The sequence below is a fragment of the Microcebus murinus genome, chromosome 2 (genome assembly GCF_040939455.1).
Source record: "Microcebus murinus isolate Inina chromosome 2, M.murinus_Inina_mat1.0, whole genome shotgun sequence".
Lineage (NCBI taxonomy): Eukaryota > Metazoa > Chordata > Mammalia > Primates > Cheirogaleidae > Microcebus > Microcebus murinus.
The window spans coordinates 23,065,776-23,084,875 of NC_134105.1; the positions used below are offsets into that span (position 1 = coordinate 23,065,776).

At 53.0% G+C, this 19,100-nt stretch overlaps 1 protein-coding gene across 2 annotated transcripts; it reads right to left on the reverse strand.

The window, feature by feature from the left end:
- Window positions 1–2,096: 2,096 nt before the first annotated feature.
- FNDC5 (fibronectin type III domain containing 5) lies at window positions 2,097–10,910 on the reverse strand. 2 transcript variants are annotated; one of them, XM_012765384.3, is made up of 6 exons: window positions 10,669–10,910; window positions 8,845–8,960; window positions 7,850–8,048; window positions 7,398–7,487; window positions 4,508–4,641; window positions 2,097–3,611 (listed from the first exon to the last, which is right to left on the reverse strand). In XM_012765384.3, the coding sequence occupies exons 1-6, from the start codon at window positions 10,886–10,888 to the stop codon at window positions 3,573–3,575; spliced, it is 798 nt and encodes a 265-aa protein (XP_012620838.2). In that variant the 5' UTR covers window positions 10,889–10,910; the 3' UTR covers window positions 2,097–3,572. The 2 variants fall into 2 exon arrangements, with proteins under 2 accessions (XP_012620838.2, XP_012620839.2); XM_012765385.3 differs by having other exon boundaries at window positions 2,097–4,148.
- Between the last annotated feature and the right edge of the window lie 8,190 nt (window positions 10,911–19,100).

Genomic DNA, 19,100 nt, shown 5'->3' on the forward strand with positions numbered 1-19,100 from the left:
GAAGCTGTTTGTTCCTGGAAGCTACTTCTTAAAAGCAAAATCCAAGAAATGTCAAATAGGTTTAAAGAGGGTAAGAAATAAAGTAGACGTCTAAAACATGTGAATGGATTGGTGAGATGTTATATATTTCTATAAAGGGCTGAATTAGAGATCTTAAAAATGGATTCTAAAGGAGATCTATACTAAAAATCTAGGGGTTGAAGGAACAGGAGTAGGAAGAGAAAAGGACTTCTCCAATAGATAACTTACTAATCTGTCTTCCTCCTCTCGGACCCTGGGGTTTCCCTCTTGTTCCCAAGAGCTCTGGGAATCTTCTCTTGTAACCCCTCTGTTTTTGGCAGCTCAGGAAGCCAAGGCCTAGTCTCAGAAGTAACTTGCCTGAGGTGTTAGGTGATTACAAGGCAAGGTCTCCTGCCTCTGAGTCCAACATTTCCTCCCACAGGCCTGCTGTGGTCTGCAAGTAAGTTCTCAGTCTCAAAGACCTGCCTGTTCCCTTCCATGATTATGAGGAATTTCTGTGGATACATGTGAGTGGTGGTAAAAGGACCACACATCTAGCTGCAGACATCCTCAAACTATCAAACTATGGCCCACAGGCCACATGGGGGTGTTATTTTGTTTTTTTACTTCAAAATAAGATATGTGGCCAGGCACAGTGGCTCCCGCCTGTAATCCTAGCACTCTGGGAGGCTGAGGCGGGAGGATTGCTGGAAGTCAGGAGTTTGAAACCAGCCTGAGCAAGAGTGAGACCCCATCTCTACTATAAATAGAAAGAAATTAATTGGCCAACTAATATATATAGAAAAAATTAGCCGGGCATGGTGGTGCATGCCTGTAGTCCCAGCTACTTGGGAGGCTGAGGCAGAAGGATTCCTTAAGCCCAGGAGTTTGAGGTTGCTGTGAGCTAGGCTGACGCCATGGCACTCACTCTAGCCTGGGCAACAAAGCGAGACTCTGTCTCAAAAAAATACATATATATGTGCAGTGTGCATAGGAATTTGTTTATAGTTTTTTTTAAACTATAGTCCAGCCCTCCAACGGTTTGAGGGACAGTGAACTGGCCCCCTGTTTAAAAAGTTTGAGGACCCCTGAGGTATAGGGTTCAACTTTGCAACTACAGTTGATTCAGGAAAAGCTCAATCATTGTCGGACTTGGAGGTTTAAGGAAGCAACTAAAGGGAATGGAGTTTTATCTAAGCCAGGAGTATTATTTGCTTCTCTTCCCTCATACTCTTTATGATGTACCATAGGCACAGATTAAGTTGAAGGCAGGAACCCCCCATTAGCAGAGTTCCCCAAGCCCCAGTGACAGCTATTTATTTACCTAATGCTGACTCTGGGGCTTCATCATTTAGCACCAGGTGGGCACAGAGGCCTTAGAAAATATCTCTCTGAGGTTTGGCTTAGAGTTCTGTGTGCTAATTGGTTTCCCATTTTCCCAACCAGCCTCTAAGCCCTGTTTTTCCCTCTGCTTTCAGAATCTGCTTCTAGAACAGCCAATGCAAACCCCTGCTCACCTGACTTTTTCTCTCCAAGCTCTTCCAAGCCCTGGACAGGAATGTTTGAGGTATCCCATTTACTGGTTTGGTCACTGGCTAATAGCATCATCACTCTACCTTTCAGCCTGCTGTTAAAATCATAATGGTGTTCCTTTAACAGCCCAGAACAGCACACTGTGCATACTGAGCTGTAGAGAGCAACTTTTGCAGTTCTTCTTTATGTCCTTCCTTACCCCGAGGAGAGACAAGAGTGTCTTCCTTTGGCCAGGGAATGCACCCAGTCCCATCCTGAGGGGGAAACCCTTTGTTTTAAAAACTGAGCACCAGCCTGCATACCTATCCAGTGAGGCAGCCCAAGCTTGGTTTGGGAAGCCTCAGTAATAGAATGATGGAGCAGCTATTTTCTTCTCCTACACGTGCACCCCCATCTGTTCGAGATTTCCCTTCCAACTCCAGCTTGGCTGGCAGGCATGTCCCTAAGAAGCTGCAGGCCAAAATGGAGAGAGAGAACTGACTCCCTCCTCCACACATCCTGACTTGCTGCCAATTGCCAGAAAAAGAGGGCAACATTTGGGCATTTACCAGAAGACAAGGATGTGCCTTTTCATTTGTCTTTTTTATTTTACATTTAAAAAGTGGTTATTGCTCTAACTGGATCAGAGGTAAGGACCTCTCCCCTAAGGAGCCTTGGCCTTGCAGCCCCATTCAGCAGGGATGGAAGTCACAAGACAATGAGTGGAGCCTCATGCCCTCCCATGAGGAAGCCCTTAATATTGCTGACATCTGCCCTTTATCCTGTCTCTTCTCCCCTGTGCTGCCACACTTGGGCAAAGCAGAGTGGTGGTGGGCCCAGCCTTGAGAGCTCTTGTAGACCGGAAGGAAGGAGCGGTCATTGGGTGATGGCTTTCGGCTCTCTGGCTTGGGGGCCAATGCTCTTATCATTCAGTTCAACAAATATTTACCAAGTGCCTACCGTGTGCCAGGCTTGTACTAGGTGTGGTACGCCCACACTCCCATCCTTGGCCACCAATAGAAGATTCAGAGGTCCACTTCTTGCCACGCAGGCATTTGGCAGCCATAACTTGTCAGACCTAGGGAGGAGTCTATTTTCCCTCATCAAGCACCATTTTTTTTTTTTAACCAGAAAGGGGCAGTGGAGAGAGAGACCTGTCATCTCATACCACTCAGGCTCTAGGGAAGGACATGAGGACCTTGGGTACCTTTCACAGAACCCTGGATGAGATGGCAAGATATGAGGACCCCAGAGGCCAGTGGTGATAGCCAGGGCTGCTCTGCCTGTCCATGGAGAATGGCTCATGCCTGCCTTCCAGCAGCTTCCATGCCAGAGTGGGTGGTTTATCAGCCCCCAGAGTGCTGAATGTGCCTTTTCAGTTGTCCAAACCCACGTTGCTAAAACTCCAAAAGATGCTTCCTAAAAAAATGAGACCAATGCCTTCTAGGTCTTCTTAAGACCCCAGACTGAAGACAGAGGGTACAGACAACCAGCTCAGTCCTTGTGGGAATCCCTCTACCCTCAGGAGTGGAGCCCTCCAATTTTGTTTTCCAAAAGAAACAAAACAGGTAACATCTTACACACATACAAAGGTGTACATCACACCACAAACAAGTCCTTGATGGCTAGATCCAGAAAAGGCTTGATGGCAGCCATGAATGACCCTGCATGGCAGGCAGCCCCACGGCTTCCCTGATGTTCCTTGGTCTGAAAGACACAGCTTGAGTCAGTCTTAGTGCTTGTCATCTCCCAGAGCTTTGTGCACTTCCTCAAAGAGGAAGCCAGTCCAGAAAAGGTGAGGAGGCAGAAGGCTGTGTCTCATGCAGCTTTGCCTTTCCAGAATGGGGCCAGGCCTTTTAGTTTTGTGGCTTTTTTTTTTTTTTGCAGAATTTGGGTTTGTAGTTCAGCCTCCTTCATCAGACTAGGGCAAGGGGAAGAGGGAGAACTGTGCAGCTAGCTGTGCCTCCTCCCCACTGCTGCAGTCATCCCTTTCCCTGTGCCCATGGAGCTGGGAACCAGCAGAGAAGAAAAATGGAGTCCTCCTCTCTGCAGACAGGCAGTCACGCTTCAATGATGTTCACTGAGGGCTTGTTTGGAAACTGGGAGGAGAAAAATGAGAGAAGCGGCCAGGGCTAATTGAATAGGCTTTTTGCAAGGCTGGAAACAGAGGATAGAAGAAAGGGAGCAGCACGGCTACAGCCTAAAAGCCAGGCTCTTGTCCCTTGTGGAAAGAAAACAGTAGCCCTGCCCGGATGTCTTGTCTCTCTGCCTTTTCAAACCCAGCCTTCGGCCTCTTTCAGCTGAACGGCCAAGACTGGGTCATGGCCCCTGGGCCCATGGCCCCTGGTACCCAGTCTTCCCCCAGCGGTCATCCCTCTGAGCGCAGCCTCAGCCACTGACACTGTTGAGGTGCTTCTGGAGATGGGGGTTAATAAGAGGCTTCAGGAAAATGTGCCAGAGAGAGAGAAGCCACGAGAGAGGACAGTAAGCCAGAGGGTACAAGGAAATGGAGGGAGGAGGAGATGTATAGAGGGCCAGATGTTTGTTGGATAATCATCATCAGAACCATGAGATCCTCTCACATTCTCTACTGTCTTCTGAACTGCTCAGGGCAAGCACTGAAAAGGTTTTCATATCTGTTTTACAGAAGAGGAAATGAAGGTACAGAGGTGAAGCACCTGCCCAAGGTCACATGGCACAGCAGGAGCAGGAATGAGCCCAGAACCCGCCCCCCTCATGCTGTCCCACACTAACCAAGAATTCTGTCCTCCCCACTGGCTACCTTTTAATTTTTTTCCCCAGTGTGGGCCCCTGGCACCCTACAAAAGGAGAGGATCCAAAATCAATTTGCAGAGTTCCCTGTGTCACATAGGCAGCAGCCAAGTCTGGCTCTGCCCAGTTGCAGCCACGCCAGGCCCTGAGCTGACCCCTTCTGCAATCCAGGCACTACCAGTGCACACGGGGCTGCCTCCCCAGGCCCAGGTCTTGCCCTCACCTTGCTGCGGAGAAGACCCCCACCCTGGTGCTCTGGTGTACTGGTTTCTGATGCGCTCTTGGTTTTTTCCTTGTTGTTATTGGGTTCGTTGTCCTTGATAATGTCATACTGGCGGCAGAAGAGGGCAATGACACCTGGGCAGGGGACAAATGGTAGCAATCAGGGGCCAGGGCCTGAGTTCTTGCCTTACCCGCTTCGTTCCCACTTGTACAAAGTCTAGTGGGAACGATGGTTTCTCCAGATGGTCTCTCACCTGCACTACTACAGCAGCCTCCCTCTGGTTGTCCCCACCTGACCTCTCACCAGCCATCCCTTTCCCTGCTGCTAGGCTGACCTTCCCACAACATGCATCTGACCAAGTCTCCTCCCCTCCTTTTCTTTAAACCTCTGACAGCTCCCATTTTCCTTGAGAGAAAAATAGAAACAACAATAGCATTTGTCGACCATGTGCCAGGCCCTGTGCTGTGCACTGACATGTTCTATCTCACTTAATCCTCACAGCTCTAGGAGGGTACCTATTATTATCACTCCCAGGTCACAAATGAGGACACTGACGCAGAGAGTTTAAGCCCAAGGTCACACAGTGGTGGAGCTGGGATATGAACTCCAGGGCCCACAGTCTGTTAAATGTTTCATTTTATCAAACTAAATAATACATGAACATAATATGTTTTGAAAATAAATTATTAAGGCAGCCAACTCCAAAATTCTTTTAAGTGTTTTCCCCATTTTACCTCTATATCTATAGTGTTATTTCTTGATCTGTTTTAGATATCTGTTGACTTCCCACCATGGTAGATAAAGCCTAACAACTTACCCTGCTTCCCTCCTCATCATTCTAACATAATTACATCACAATTTTGGGTTAATTCACTGTTTATATTGTTATGATTATGTAAACATAGTCTGCGTAAAGCAAACCTCTTCTTTGGTACAACCTTTCCCCCCCTGCCTGTTTTTTTGTGTTCCTAAGAAACACTTTTTTCCAAATGCTTCTACAATAGAGCCTGCCTTCTCAACCACCATGCTAATAAAGCTTTAGCATGGTATTCAAATCCCTCAATAGACTCCAGTCTGTAGCCTCACCATCCTTTACTCCCCCACTTTCTACCTTCTTTCTTGGATGGCAGCTGCACTGAATCAGACTGAGCTTGATTTGTATCTTGAACACACCCTGCTCCAAATACCCTTTCTCAGCAGGGCGCAGTGGTTCATGCCTATAATCCTAGCACTCTGGGAGGCCGAGGCAGGAGGATCACTCGAGGTCAGGAGTTCGAAATGTGCCTGAGCAAGAGCGAGACCCCATCTCTACTATAAATAGAAAGAAATTAATTGACCGACTTAAAAAAAAAGAAAAAAAAAAAAATATATATATATATATATATATATATAGAGAGAGAGAGAGAGAGAGAGAGAGAGAGAGAGATAGATAGATAGATAGATAGATAGATAGATAGATGATAGATAGAGATATATAGAGAAAAAATTAGCTGGGCATGGTGGCACATGCCTGTAGTCCCAGCTACTCAGGAGGCTGAGGCAGAAGGATTGCTTGAGCCCAGGAGTTTGAGATTGCTGCACTCTAGCCCAGGCAACAGAGTGAGACTCTGTCTCAAAAAACAAACAAACAAACAAAAACAAATACCCTTCCTCTTTTGGCTGCCTGGTGAACTCCTATTCAACCTTCAAAGCTTGATTCCCATGTTATCTCATGTGTTTTCCCGATTTCTTCTCCTAGCCTCAGAATTAATTCCTTCTCTGCTCCCATACATGGTACAATTAATTATAGCACTCATCACACTGAATTATAGTTAAGTTCAGGCCTGGGTTCTCTCAGACTGAGTTCCTTGCAAGCACAGGGCTCTTCTTGGTCATGATTGTGGCACTACTCTTTGGAAGGGAGTGGTTGTTCAGTAAATGCTGGTTGAGTACAAAGATTAATGAAACTTGGTCTTTATCCTTAGGGAGCTCACAGACTGAGGGGAAGAGAGACATAAGCCCAGCTAACTTATAGAAGGAGGGCTAAAGACAGAGGTAAACAGTGGGAGCACAGAGGCAGGAGGGCCATTCTAATGGATGGATTGGAGGAGTTTTCATGGTGACTGTCTCAGAGCTAGGTCTAAAAGGATGAGTAGGTTAAGAGAGTGTCCCAAGCTTAAGGCCATGCAGTGACTTTCCCTAAACTGCCCAGGTCTAAAGCCTCTGGAGAGGCCGGGCGTGGTGGCTCACGCCTATAATCCTAGCTCTCTGGGAGCCCGAGGCGGGCGGATTGCTCAAGGTCAGGAGTTCAAAACCAGCCTGAGCAAGAGCGAGACCCCGTCTCTACTATAAATAGAAAGAAATTAATTGGCCAACTGATATGTATATAAAAAATTAGCCGGGCATGGTGGCGCATGCCTGTAGTCCCAGCTACTTGGGAGGCTGAGGCAGGAGGATCGCTCGAGCCCAGGAGTTTGAGGTTGCTGTAAGCTAGCCTGACGCCACGGCACTCACTCTAGCCTGGACAACAAAGCGAGACTCTGTCTCAAAAAAAAATAAATAAATAAAAATAAAGCCTCTGGAGGCACAGCACCCCACAGCCATGGCCAGAAGGCAAAGGAACCATGGATGTGTCCACCCCCAGGAGGCTGAACCACTTCTGAGAGAGCGGAAAGGCAAGAACTCATATAATCCTATAAGGTAGCTATTAAGCTACTATTATTTTGATGAGCAGGTTAGAGTAGGGCTCAGATCTGGTCCCCAGTGCTGTCCCAGGTAGGACTTGAAGACTTTTCACCTCTTAGGTATCTCCAGCCCCTTATCCTCTGTTTCTGTGAGAGAGGGGACCTGGTCAGGGTCCTCCATCTCCCAGGGGCGTGGTAAAGAAGAAGGGCTTAGAAGCCAGACTCACCTGCCCACATGAACAGGACCACGACAATGATCAGCACCTCGCCCGTCCGCAGCTGTTGGTTCCTCCCCATCTCCTTCATGGTCACCTCATCTGTGGGGAGAGGAACACTAGGGCTGGGGCTCCTTTCCTCCCCTAGCAATTCCTCTAGGCCAAGCCCAAGACAACAGTGCTTATTTCTATGGGTGCCCACACATCTAACAGAAAGAGATTCTAGAACATACTGATGGCTACTTACGGTGGCAGCAATAGGACTCAATCCAAAGGCAGGAGTTTATATACCCAATGTCTTAAGGGATTAGGGGGAACCTTTTCTCTCTCAGGTACTGCTTTACTTGGTGGTAGGGGGAAGGGGGAGCAATGGGGGAGATAGAGTGTTCCTCAAGCCACCTACTGCCCTGGTCCTGACCACCCCTCACCCACCCCTGTTCCTCCTCACAGTGACCCGGGCCTGCCTTTGTTCTTGGAGGCCATCTTCTCCGCCTCACGTGGAGTCTTGAAGAGCACAGGCTCGCTAGCCGGGCTCTGGCCCTGAATGGAGATGGCCTGCACATGCACGATGTACTCAGTGTCCTCCTCCAGGTCCCAGAGGGCGCATGAGCGCGTGGTGGTGTTCACCTCCTGGATGAAGCGCAGCATCCGCACGTCCTTCTTCTGCAAAGGCAAGCGCCAGCCCGCTGTTGTCAGCGCCCAGTCGTCAGCCCTGCTTCTGCACACCTCCCAGTAGTGACAAATCCTTTACATACACAATCTTAATCATCCTGTCACCTCTGCTCTTTACCTCCATTTTATAGGGAAGGAAACAGGTTCAGAGAAGTTAGGGAAGTTGCCCAAGGCCACACATCTAGTGAGCACTGGAGCCAGATGTGTCTGAGATCAAAGCCATGCCCTCAGGCCGGGCACCGTGGCTCACGCAGGGAGGCCAAGGCAGGAGGATTACTCAAGGTCAGAAGTTCGAAACCAACCTGAGCAAGAGCGAGACCCTGTCTCTACTATAAATAGAAAGAAATTAATTGGCCAACTAATATATATAGAAAAAATTAGCTGGGCATGGTGGCGCATGCCTGTAGTCCCAGCTACTCGGGAGGCTGAGGCAGAAGGATTGCTTGAGCCCAGGAGTTTGAGGTTGCTGTGAGCTAGGCTGATGCCATGGTACTCACTCTAGCCTGGGCAACAAAGTGAGACTTTGTCTCAAAAAAAGAAAAAAAACAAAAAACAGCCATGCTCTCAATTCCTGTGTTCCAGTTGAGAGTTCCTGAACCCTTCCTCACTTACTGATTCTCTTCTGGGACCCCAATTTTAAGCCATGAGTACAACTTGCTGCTTCTCTCTCTTGCCCCAGGCTCCTTTTGCTTTTGATTTCTCCACCACCACCTCCACCAAACCTCCACCTGCATCTGCCACTACTATTTTGATGGGTCTTTCCCTCCCAAGGACCATCGAGGGTTACCTGCTGAGAGATGGCAAATCCGATGACAACCTCATCCTCTAAGACGTCCCAGCTCACCACTGCAGAGTTGGCCTTGAGGTGCCTGACAGTGACGTTCACTGGGGCAGAAGGACTGTCTGGGGGTTGGGGAGAACACCTGAGCCTGAGTATCCCCTGCTGTGAGGCCCAGATCCACTGTCTTACAAGTGAGAAAGGGAAACTTGCGGAAGGCCATGCAGTGGGGGAAGGAAGAAACCAAGTCCTCAAATGGGGTCAGCAACATGGCTCTCAGTTCCTCAGTGGGTTGAAGAGCCAGGCCTAAGAGGCTCCAGGCTCCTGTGAGGATGGAAGCTCCTGCTAGCCACAGCCTGGCCCCACTAGGGGTCCAAGGCTGTAATTGATGGGCTTGGGCCAGGGCTGGATCTAAGGAATGGGTGGTTAGAGTTACAGGGACAGGTATGGAGGGGACTAGGTGATCAGGGTTGCATTGCAGAAGCTGAAGGTTAGCTGATGAAAAGGACTCTCAGTCCAGGGCTCTTTCTATAGTACTGCACTGTCAAATGACCTTGAGAGAAGGAGAAAGACCCAGAGGTCGAGAAGAGCCAGGCGAGCGTGAGCCCTAGGATGGGAGTGAGAAGCAACAGAGGTACCCCTAGAATTGTGGTAACCCAGGCAGAACGAAGCTTGGGGAAGGATCTATGTGAGCCTCTTTTCCACATTCCACCAGCCCCTAGAGGCAGGTGGGGAGGTGGCAGGTGGGGAGGTGGCAGGGGAAGATGGGGTCGCTCAGAGCAGGGCTGCTCAGTGGAGAGTCGAGAGGACAGGGTAGGGCCTTCAGGGGAAAGGGGATGAATGGGGAATCAATCAGTCGGGAAGACACAGGAGGGAAGTAGGAGGGAGAGTGGCGGGGGGAGGTGGTCAGAGAAGAAAGAATCTTCCAGGAGAGGGACAGTGGAGTCACACAAGCCTCTCTACTCCCAAGGGACAGGTGCTGCAAGCGGAAGACCTGAGCCTGAGCAGTATCCCCTCACCCTTCAGACGAGTGAACTCAAGGCCCAAGGGGATGGGCTTGGGGCCTGGGGGGGAGACAGAGCCAGACATGGAGATGGAGACAGACAGGTGGCGTGGTGGCAGATGCGGAGCCAAGGAACAGACAAGTGGGGCATCAGAGACAGACACAGAGACGGAAACAGAGAGAGGGAGCACGCACGCCTGCGAGAGCGCTGAGCCACATATAGACAGATGGGTAGAGTGAGAGATGAGCGAGGCAGTGGCAGCCAGAAGGGACAGAGACAGGGCATCAGGAGAGGCTGGGTGAGGATGAGGCCAGGCCCCATGGGGTAGGCCGGGCACTGCACCAGCTTGGGGTGTCAGGGGTCCACCCCCACCCGCCCTGCACCCTCAGGTGCCAGCCCCCATCCCCTTCACACACGCTGTGCACAACAGGATCCCATCTGCTCCTCCTGCGGAGTTGGCCTGCAGGGCTTTGAGAGGTCTTTGGGGACAGGGAGGGAGGCCCAAGGTGGGGGACTGATGTCCTCAGCTGCTCCCTGGGCCAAAGAGGAGAACTAGGGACCCTGAGGTAAACACTTGGGGTTAAGGGAATGGGTTAGGGGACTGGGGGTCACAAGATCCTACAAAACTCCTGGCTGAGGCGATGGGAAGGGGTTTGGAAGCTGAAGGACGGGTCTGGGGGTCAAGGAGGCAGGGAAGAGGTTGGGGCAGGGAAACAGTGAGCAGAGCGAGACAGGGGGTCCCTAGGGAGCAGGGAAGGGAACCGAGGACTCCCTGGTGGCTGGGGCGGGACAGTGGCCCGCCCGGCGCCCCCCGCCCGGGCCCCCTTACCCGCCTGCACCAGTGCGAAGCAGACGCAGCCCAGCCACAGGCGGAGCGCGGCGCGGGCGCGGGGCGGCCAGGCGCTCGGCGGCCCGGGGTGCATGGCTGCTCCTCCGGCCGGCCGGCCCGGGGCGGCGCAGGGGGACGCGGCTCCGGCGGCCGGCGGCCGCTCGCGCTTGCGCTCCGGCCCGCGGCCCGGCCGCCCCGCGCCGCCCCGCGCCGCCTGCATGTCGGCTCCGCGGACAGCGACTCCCGCGCGGCGGCGGCGGTGGCGGCGGCGGCCGCGTCCACGTCGGGCGCCCTGGGGGCGGGGCGCCCCCGCTGCGGGGAGAGGCGCGGGGGCGGGGTGAGGGCCGGAGGGCGCCCCAGTCCCGCCCCCGCTCCCTACTTGGTCGGAGGCGGGGGGCCGGGGCTTCGCGGACTGGCGGCTGCCACCCTCCGGTCTCCGAGAGCCCCAGCGGGGTTCTCTGCGCCCACCGCGGTCCGCCCCCCGCCTCGCGGCCTCGCAGCCCTGACCCGCCCCGGTCTCTGCCCTTTCCCAAGGGAGGGGTGGACACGTGCCGCCGAGATGCCCATCTGTGCCCCGACCCACCCCAAAGCGGACCTCGCCTCCCCGGGCCTGGGGGTTCCCACCCCTGCCTCCACCCAGACTTGAGGCATTGCGGGCCAGGGCGGAGGGGAGCAGGAGCAGGGCTCGGGTTGTCTAAGGAGTTCTAAGTAGGTGCTCAGTGTTTACAATGGGGCTGAGAGGCGGGGCTCTGACTGGAGGGTCTAGTTCTGTGTCCTCAAGCCAATCCTTTTCCTTCTGTGGACCTTCACTTTCACCTCCGTAATGACAGCAAAAATGAGCATCTGCTAGCTGCCAGATAATGTGCTGAGCTTTATTTGCACTATACGGTCTAACTCTCACAGCGACCCTGTAAGGTCTGCCTTGTGCACACTGCACGCGGGAGGAGACTGCAGCTGGACAGGCCACCGGACATGTCCAAGGGCCCACAGCAGAGCCAGGATTTGAACCCAGGCCGATCTGACTCCCAAAGCTGTGCTTGATCCAACTGTCTCCCCACCCAGAGTGACTTTGCCTGGGGATTCCTGAGTTCTAGAATTGGCCCGGACTGGCTCCTCCCCAGCCAGAGAACAATCTGGAACAATCCCTTTCTAAGAGCAGTGTGAGAGAGGAGCAGCTCTAGCACCCTATGTCCCTACCCCCATGGCTTCTGGCTAATGGCTCTATTCTCACCCTACTTTGCAGCCAGAGAAACAAGGTTGAGAAGAGGCGCATGGACCAGGGTTCCAGGGCCCCTGACATGGAGGGGCTAGCCATCTCTCCAAATGAGCCCCTTCCCCTTTCTATCTAAAATTCCACCATGGGGAGGGGGCGGCATTCCCTAGAGGCTTAAAGGTCTGGCTTTCCAGAGGCCCTGGAAGAACTAATTTTCTTTGGAAAGAAAACACTTTACAAAGTTATCTCACAGAACGTCTTCAAGAACTTCCTGCCCATCCTCTCCAATTTCAGATTAAGAAATGGAGATCCAGCAATGGGAAGAGCTTGTTGCAAATTCACACATCGAGGCAAGAACCCCAATAGAACAAGCCTCATCTCCTGATGCCCATGCCAGGACTCCTTCCACTGGCCCCCACATTTCTTCTTGGTCACCTTGAAAGGGGTGGGCTGGCCGAGAGCTCAGGGGCTCTCTTTGAGCAGCAGAATCTTACTGCCCAGCCCCTCCTCCCTCAGGCCTGCCTCAGTTGGCAGGTGGACACTGCCCGGCCCATTATTTCCTCAGCAACATACCTTGTCTTGGGGGAGCCTCAGCTGCGACCTTGACCTGTTTGGGATAGGAGCCCGGGAGCCAGAGCACCTCTTGTTCTCTCTCCCTTTTCTCTTCTCTCTCTTTCTCTTTCTCTCTCCTTACTATCTTCCCCCTTTCTCCCGGCAGCTGCTGCCTGCCCCACCCCGCCCCGCCCCGCCCCACCAGCTGCGGCTTAGCCCCTGGGGACCCCCCTTCCCCCAACCCATCAGGCAGAAGCAGACAACCCGAAAGCCTGCAGGAGCAACTGGAGCCTCCTCAGGCCTGCATCGCAGGAATCAGCAGGAAGGAGAGGGTTCAGTGAGAGGACACAGCATCCACTTCTGTTCCTGCTATGGAGAAAAGGAGGGAGGGAGAGGGTCTGGTGGGGTCTGGCCTCTAGGCCAGCGCTGGGGAAAGGGGAGCTTCAGCGCCACCTGCTGGCCGCTCCAGGTAAAATCCCACGTAGATGTAGGGCACTGGGAGGAGGGGAGATGGCGGTGCCTGAGGTTGGAGAGGGATGGGGAAAGGTGGCTGGAGGAGGAGGCATGGAGGACTGGGAGGGTTTGGAGAGTTACGGCTGTGGGGATGCAGCCTTCCCAGGCCTTGTGATGCATGGGGTGTTTGGGCACTATCTTAATTCTGGGAAAAGTCCTGGTGCCTGCACCCTGGCAGCCAGTGGGAGCTGGGTTGGCAGTGAGAATTGCTAGGAGCATTTCGAGGTGCCCTGGGTGAACTTGGGGGGCCCTGTCAGGGCCAGTCACTTTATGACACCATTTGTAACCCTCTCTTAGCACAGGGCCTAAGATGCAATAGGTGCTCATTAAATGTTAACTGTATGGAATAATTTGTTCTGCCAACATATATGTATTGAGCACCCGTTATGTACCAGGCTCTGTGCAACATTCAGAAATAAGGCAGTGGCAGAATGAATGAAGCGATAAAGGAGGAGCTGGGTGGGGGCTAAAGGGTAGACCTCTGTCCTCCCAAACTGTACTCACTGGTCCTCATATGGACAACTCCACAGACACCTACTAGGAATCTGGCTGGTCACTTACACATTGGCACCTGGTGGGGTCACCAGCACTGGGACCTTCTGGGTGTCCATGGCTGTCCAGAGTCTCAGCACCTAACTCAGGCTGCAGGTGCTCTAGCCAGATCCCAGGCAACCATTTAGAATTGAAAGGTTCCTCTTCGTGTCTTAGAATGGTCATGGCCCCAGTCTAACAGAAAGATTCAGGAGATGGTTAGGAATTGTTTTGGGGATAACTAATTGAACACCTACCAAGGACTTGGCTCTTTATCCGTGTTACTTTGAGTCTTAGGTTGGTAAGTGTTATTAGTTCCCATTACATATCAGGAAGCTGAGGATCAGAGAGGTAAAGGGGCTTGCTGTGGGTCACACAGCCAGTGAACTATGTCTCAAATTCAGTCATGTGGCTCCAAGTTTATGGTTTGATCCAGTCTGCCTACCACTTCCCCTCACCTCCAGGACCTCTCAGGACAAGAGTCCAGGGCCCAGGGCTTACCAGAGGACATCAATACCCTTCCCTGGAAGGCTCGAGCAGGCTTGTTGCTCACAGAGGAAGTTATTAAGCCCAGGGCCAAGACCACACCAGGGAAGGAATCCACCACTCTCACCCAACACTTTCTATATAGTGGCATGTTACATACAGAACTCTGAGAAGTCAGGATTATTATACCCATTTTACAGATAAGGAAACTAAGGTTCAAAGAGAGAAAGTGGCTTGCCATGGATCATACAGATGGGAGACACTGGTCTGGCCTTTCTAATCTCCAAAATCCCCATTGCAGCAGTGATATGAGGCCAGCCCAGTTCAATGTGTCCTGAGTGCCTATTGCCGGGCCAGCCTGGGGCCGGGTCTTGAGGACACGGTGATGAACCAGACTGCTCATAGTCCTCGAGGAGCGCCCATGGTTGGGGGAGAGGAGAGAGAGATACTCTAAAAATACAGAGAGGGGACTTCCTTCTGGAATAGGAGGGACCTGGGGCCAACAGGAGCAGAAGAGAAGATTAACTTGAGAAGACAGCAGGGAGGGTTCTGGAAGAAGGTGATGCCTGAACTTAATAAAAACTGACAATCAGGTGGAGATCAGTCAAGTGAGGGGAAAAGGACAGAAGGGAAAAAGAATCATTGACCCCGAGGCCTGGGAGAGCAGAGTGTTTGTGTGGGGTGGCAGGGAGGAGTGAGGGGAGGTGGCTATAGGCTCTGGACTGTGACATTGGGATCAGGAAATATAGGACTGCATTTGAAATATTGTTCCGAGCTTGCAAGGGAAGTTGGGGCTTTATTTATTCAACAAATACTTATTAAGCACCTACTAAGTGCCAGAGGCTATGTTAGGTCCTGGTGACACAGCTGTGAACAAGATGACAAATTCCTCTCCAAGGTTCCTGGAGAGACAAGCAATAAACAAGTGAGCTAGTGACTAAATAAATGATCTCCAGAGACTGACCGGGGCCAAGAAAAAAAATGGAGTAACATGGTGGAGAGTGGCTGAGGGAGGCAATGTTGGGTAGTGTGGTCTGAGGGGGCGTCCTCTAAATTAAGACTTGAAGAAGGAACAGGAGGCAGGTGTAACACGGCACAGGAGCAGCAGGTGCAAAGGCCCTGGGGCAGGAGCAAGGTTGGCATGTTCAGAAAACTGAAAGAAGCCATGAGACTGGAGCTTTATGAGCAAGGAGGGGGAAACAAGGGCAGCTGGGATTGGATAGCACAGGGCCTCTGGAGTGGGGAAGAGAGTTTAGATTAATTCCACTCACAATGGGAAGCTTCAAGGAGAGATGTGATATGCTCTGGTTTACATTTTAAAAGGCTCACATTGCCTGCTCCATCCAGTGTGCAGGCTGGACTGCAGAAAACGGGTTGGGGGCCGGGTGACCTGGGAGGAGGCAAGGAGGCTGCTGCAGTCCTGTGGCCAGAAATGATGGGGTCTTGGCCTGGCTGGTGGCAGGGACAGGGAGCAAAGCTGATGGAGGATTCGGGACATTTTCTGTGGAAGGAGCTGAAGAGTGAGAAGCATAGAGGGAGTGAGGAGAGAGGAGGAAAAGAGGAAGCAGGGTGGGGGCAGGATACAGACTTCAAAGTCTGGATTCTGAAGTCAGAAACTCCTGGCTGGGCCCATAATTCCACCTCTCTGAGCCTCACCCGCCTCCTCTTGAAACGGAAGATCACAACAGTATCCAGGAGGGGGTGGGGGTGGAGAGACTAGGAAGAGAAAGGAAGGGAGGAGGAGGGACCAGGAGAGCCTTCTAACTGGGTAAAGGACCCTCCTGGAATCTCTGCAGTTCTGCAGAGTCCACAAAGTCCCATTGACAGTGCTCAGAGAGGTCGAGAATCTTGGCCCGTGTCACACAGCCAGTCGGTAGCAGCTCCATGCCTCAAACTCTGGCCCCCCTCTTTGCCTTTGGAGACAGACTGGCAGCTGCACGCCACAGTGGCCCAGACCCCGCGAGAGCAGCGCGGCCAAAGGCCCTATTTTGGTGGCAGGAAGTAGGGACAGCTGGGGTGAGACCTCTTCCCTAGCAGGGGCGGGCAGCAAGGGGAGGCGGTCCGAAGTGAAGGTCGGAGGCTCACAGTCCGCCCCAGCTCCTGCATCCCGGGTCCCCCGAGGTCTGTCTCCCTCAGCGCGAGGGAGCATGGCCCTGCAGAGCCCGGGCGCGGCCAGCAGGGGGCGCCCGCGTGGGCCAGGGCTGCCCAGAGCAGGAAGAGCCCAGGAAGGAGAGCGGGGCTGGGAGAGGCTGCCCTGCCTGGGGCTTTGCTCCCTGCAGGCCCGGCCCCAGGACTCCGGCTCCCAGGGGGGCAGGCCACAGACTCGGCAGACAGGCAGAGTCCGAATCTTGCAGCCATTGCGTTGTGCACAAGTCACTGCACCTCTCTGGGCCTCAGTTTCCTCATCTACAAATGGGCCTAACAGTAGTGCCTGCCTCAGGGGTTCTGCGAGGAGTCAGTGAAGATCAACCATACTGGGGCTGAAGGCACAGCAGCAGCTGCCATTTGTACCAGCAGCAGTGGCAGTCAGGTCGTGTGTTAACGTGTCTGACACAAAGGCTGTGCAATCAGTGGTAGTTACAGTGATGCCAAGGCTGCCACTGCTGCTGCTGCAGGCACTCAGTCATCATTTGTCCTGCACTTCCTCACCAGGGAGCACGCAGTGCCCACCAACCTGGGATGCTCCAGCGATGGGGAGGTCACTACCCACTGGCCATTTTCACCTCTGAAAGCTGCCTCCTGGAAGACATCCCTGTCCACACAGCTCCCTGCTAGGGTGACCGGCCTGGCCCAGCCTCTGGCCTCAGGTCCCCTCATTTCCCCAAAGTCTACACAAGAGGCCTGGGAGGAGGCCTTTGTTGGAAAGGAAGCGAGCTGACAAGTGAACCCAGGCGGCCTCCCCAGCAGCAGGTTCTCAGTGGATCTTCTTCTTGCTGTTCAGAGTTCCCTCCACAGGGAAGGACTAAGTGCAAGGAAAGTCCCTGGCATCTTCGGGACCTCCCCTTACTCCGTTGTCCTGAGAATGACTGGAGGCTGGAGAGAGAATCTGATGGCCCAGAGTGACAAGTCCAGGAACCCTGGTGTTTTCTGTGGGAAGCCTCGGCTCTGATCCCACCTGCTGCCAGATGCACCCATCTGTGCTCGTGGGCCCTTGGGTCCCAGGGTGAATGCTCGAAGTTCTGGCATTGAGGGGTCTGGTGAGGCAACAAAGAGCTCAAAGCTTGGAGCCAAACAGTCCTGGGCTCGAACCTTGGCTTGGTCTATCTCTGCTGTGTGATCCCAGGCAAATCGCCCTACCTCTCTGAGCCTATTTCCTCAACTGGCATCACTATCCTAGAGAGGCATTGTGGGGGGAGTACAGGAGTTGTTAACATGTGCAAAGAAAAATGCAGGACCTGGCACGTGGTAAGTATCTATAAATGTTGCAGTGAGTATTATAAAGTGGGAGGCCCTTATTTCCCCAAGACCCACTCTGCATCTGAGTGGACCAGGGTGGCTGTGGGAGTGGGTCATATCAAGTACTCCCGGGTCAGTGGGCCAGGGCTTGGAGCATTGTGCACGTGCCTGCATTTACAAGGGGTGTGTGTGTTTGAGGGGCAAGGGTGTGCATGTATGTACAAGGGTGTGCACGTGTGTGCATGCACCAAAGGCTGCCTCATCCCAGGGATTCCTGAGGCAAATGTGTATTTGCAGGTACCAGTGCAGTATCCCTGCAATGATTGGGGAGGCCCCTCTGTGCACTGTTACTATGGCAACAATGAGGCAATCCCCAGTCTCGGGAAGAGCCTAAGGTGCCAGGAATGAGAACAGGCCCGTTCTTCCCTGGGAGAGAGACAGATTGGGAGCATGAGTCCCCTGGGCCCTCAGCCTCTGCAGGTGGAGTTCTGGAACTCTGGGCACCCCTGGGCCCTCTGAGAAGCCCTCACTCTTCCAGCCTGGCTCACTGGAAAGAGCTCAGAGACAGAATTGGGTCCATCTTGGATCTGGCTCTCACTCCATGCACAGTCTTGGGCAGAGAACTTCATTTCTTTGTACCTCAGTTACATCTTCTATAAAATGGGGAAAATAGCAGATGCCAGCAGAAGTCTAGGGCTGGAGTGTGACCTTTCCTCTCCCTGGGGGCACCTGCCCCCAAGGGTATATAGGTGTATGTCCCTGAGCCCTGAAGGGTCACAAAGCAGCCTCCACCATGTGCAGTACCCTCCAGTGTCTTAACCCTTTGCACTTGCTTGCTTTTTTCTCATTATCCACACTCGACATCCGAGTGCAAAGGGTTAAGGGCTCCTCGCAGGCAGCTCTGGAAAGGAGGCATTTCACACAAAGTCTGAGGCTCTGGGAGGACATGGCTGGCCAGTGGTGGGGCTGGGTCTGCTGCCCCCCAAGTCCCCCTGGCCCAGCCACATTCACAGTCCCTCAGCTCGTGAGCCTCATCACAGAGGTGGCTGGGAATTCCAACCACTTTTCTGGGTTGTGAGGAGCAGGGCACAGGTACCCGGTGCAGCATTGGGCCTGGGCAACCCAGGGCAGAGCTTGGCTGCTGGAAGCTTCTGGGAGGCAGAACCCAGTTTAGGAGAAATTTTCTTTTTAAAATCCTGAGTCTTTAGATTTTGATCCAGGTCTCAGATGTCCGGCATGTTTAGGTTATAATACATTCAGATGGAATTGCATATAAAGTCACAAGTGAACACTCAGCCTCCTGCCCTCCATTCTGCTTCCAAGAAGTGACCGTTCCCCTTGCTGTGACCCCAGGAACGATGTTCAAAGGGTCCAGTCCAAGGTAGACCAAGAGGAGCGGTGGTATCCAGCTCTGCAGTGACAGAATTGTGTAAGAAAGATATGAATGTTTATCAGAGAGGCCGTGAAGTGTCACTTCTGATTGGGGGAGGGGCAAAAGCCTGGCCTGCCTGAGTGACCTCAGGCAAGTCACTGTCCCTCTCTGGCCAACCTCTGAAGCCCAACCAGCTAAGGAGTTGCTTTCACCAGCAGAGGCAAGAGCAATGACTGCTGGGCAAGGGTTGTCTGGGATGTGACCCAGCTGTTGGCATTACGGCACCCACCCCCACCTGGCTCAGATCCCACGTGGAGAGATTAGGGGAGGTCATCTGGTCCAGGGGGCTGCACTGGTGGGGAGTCATAG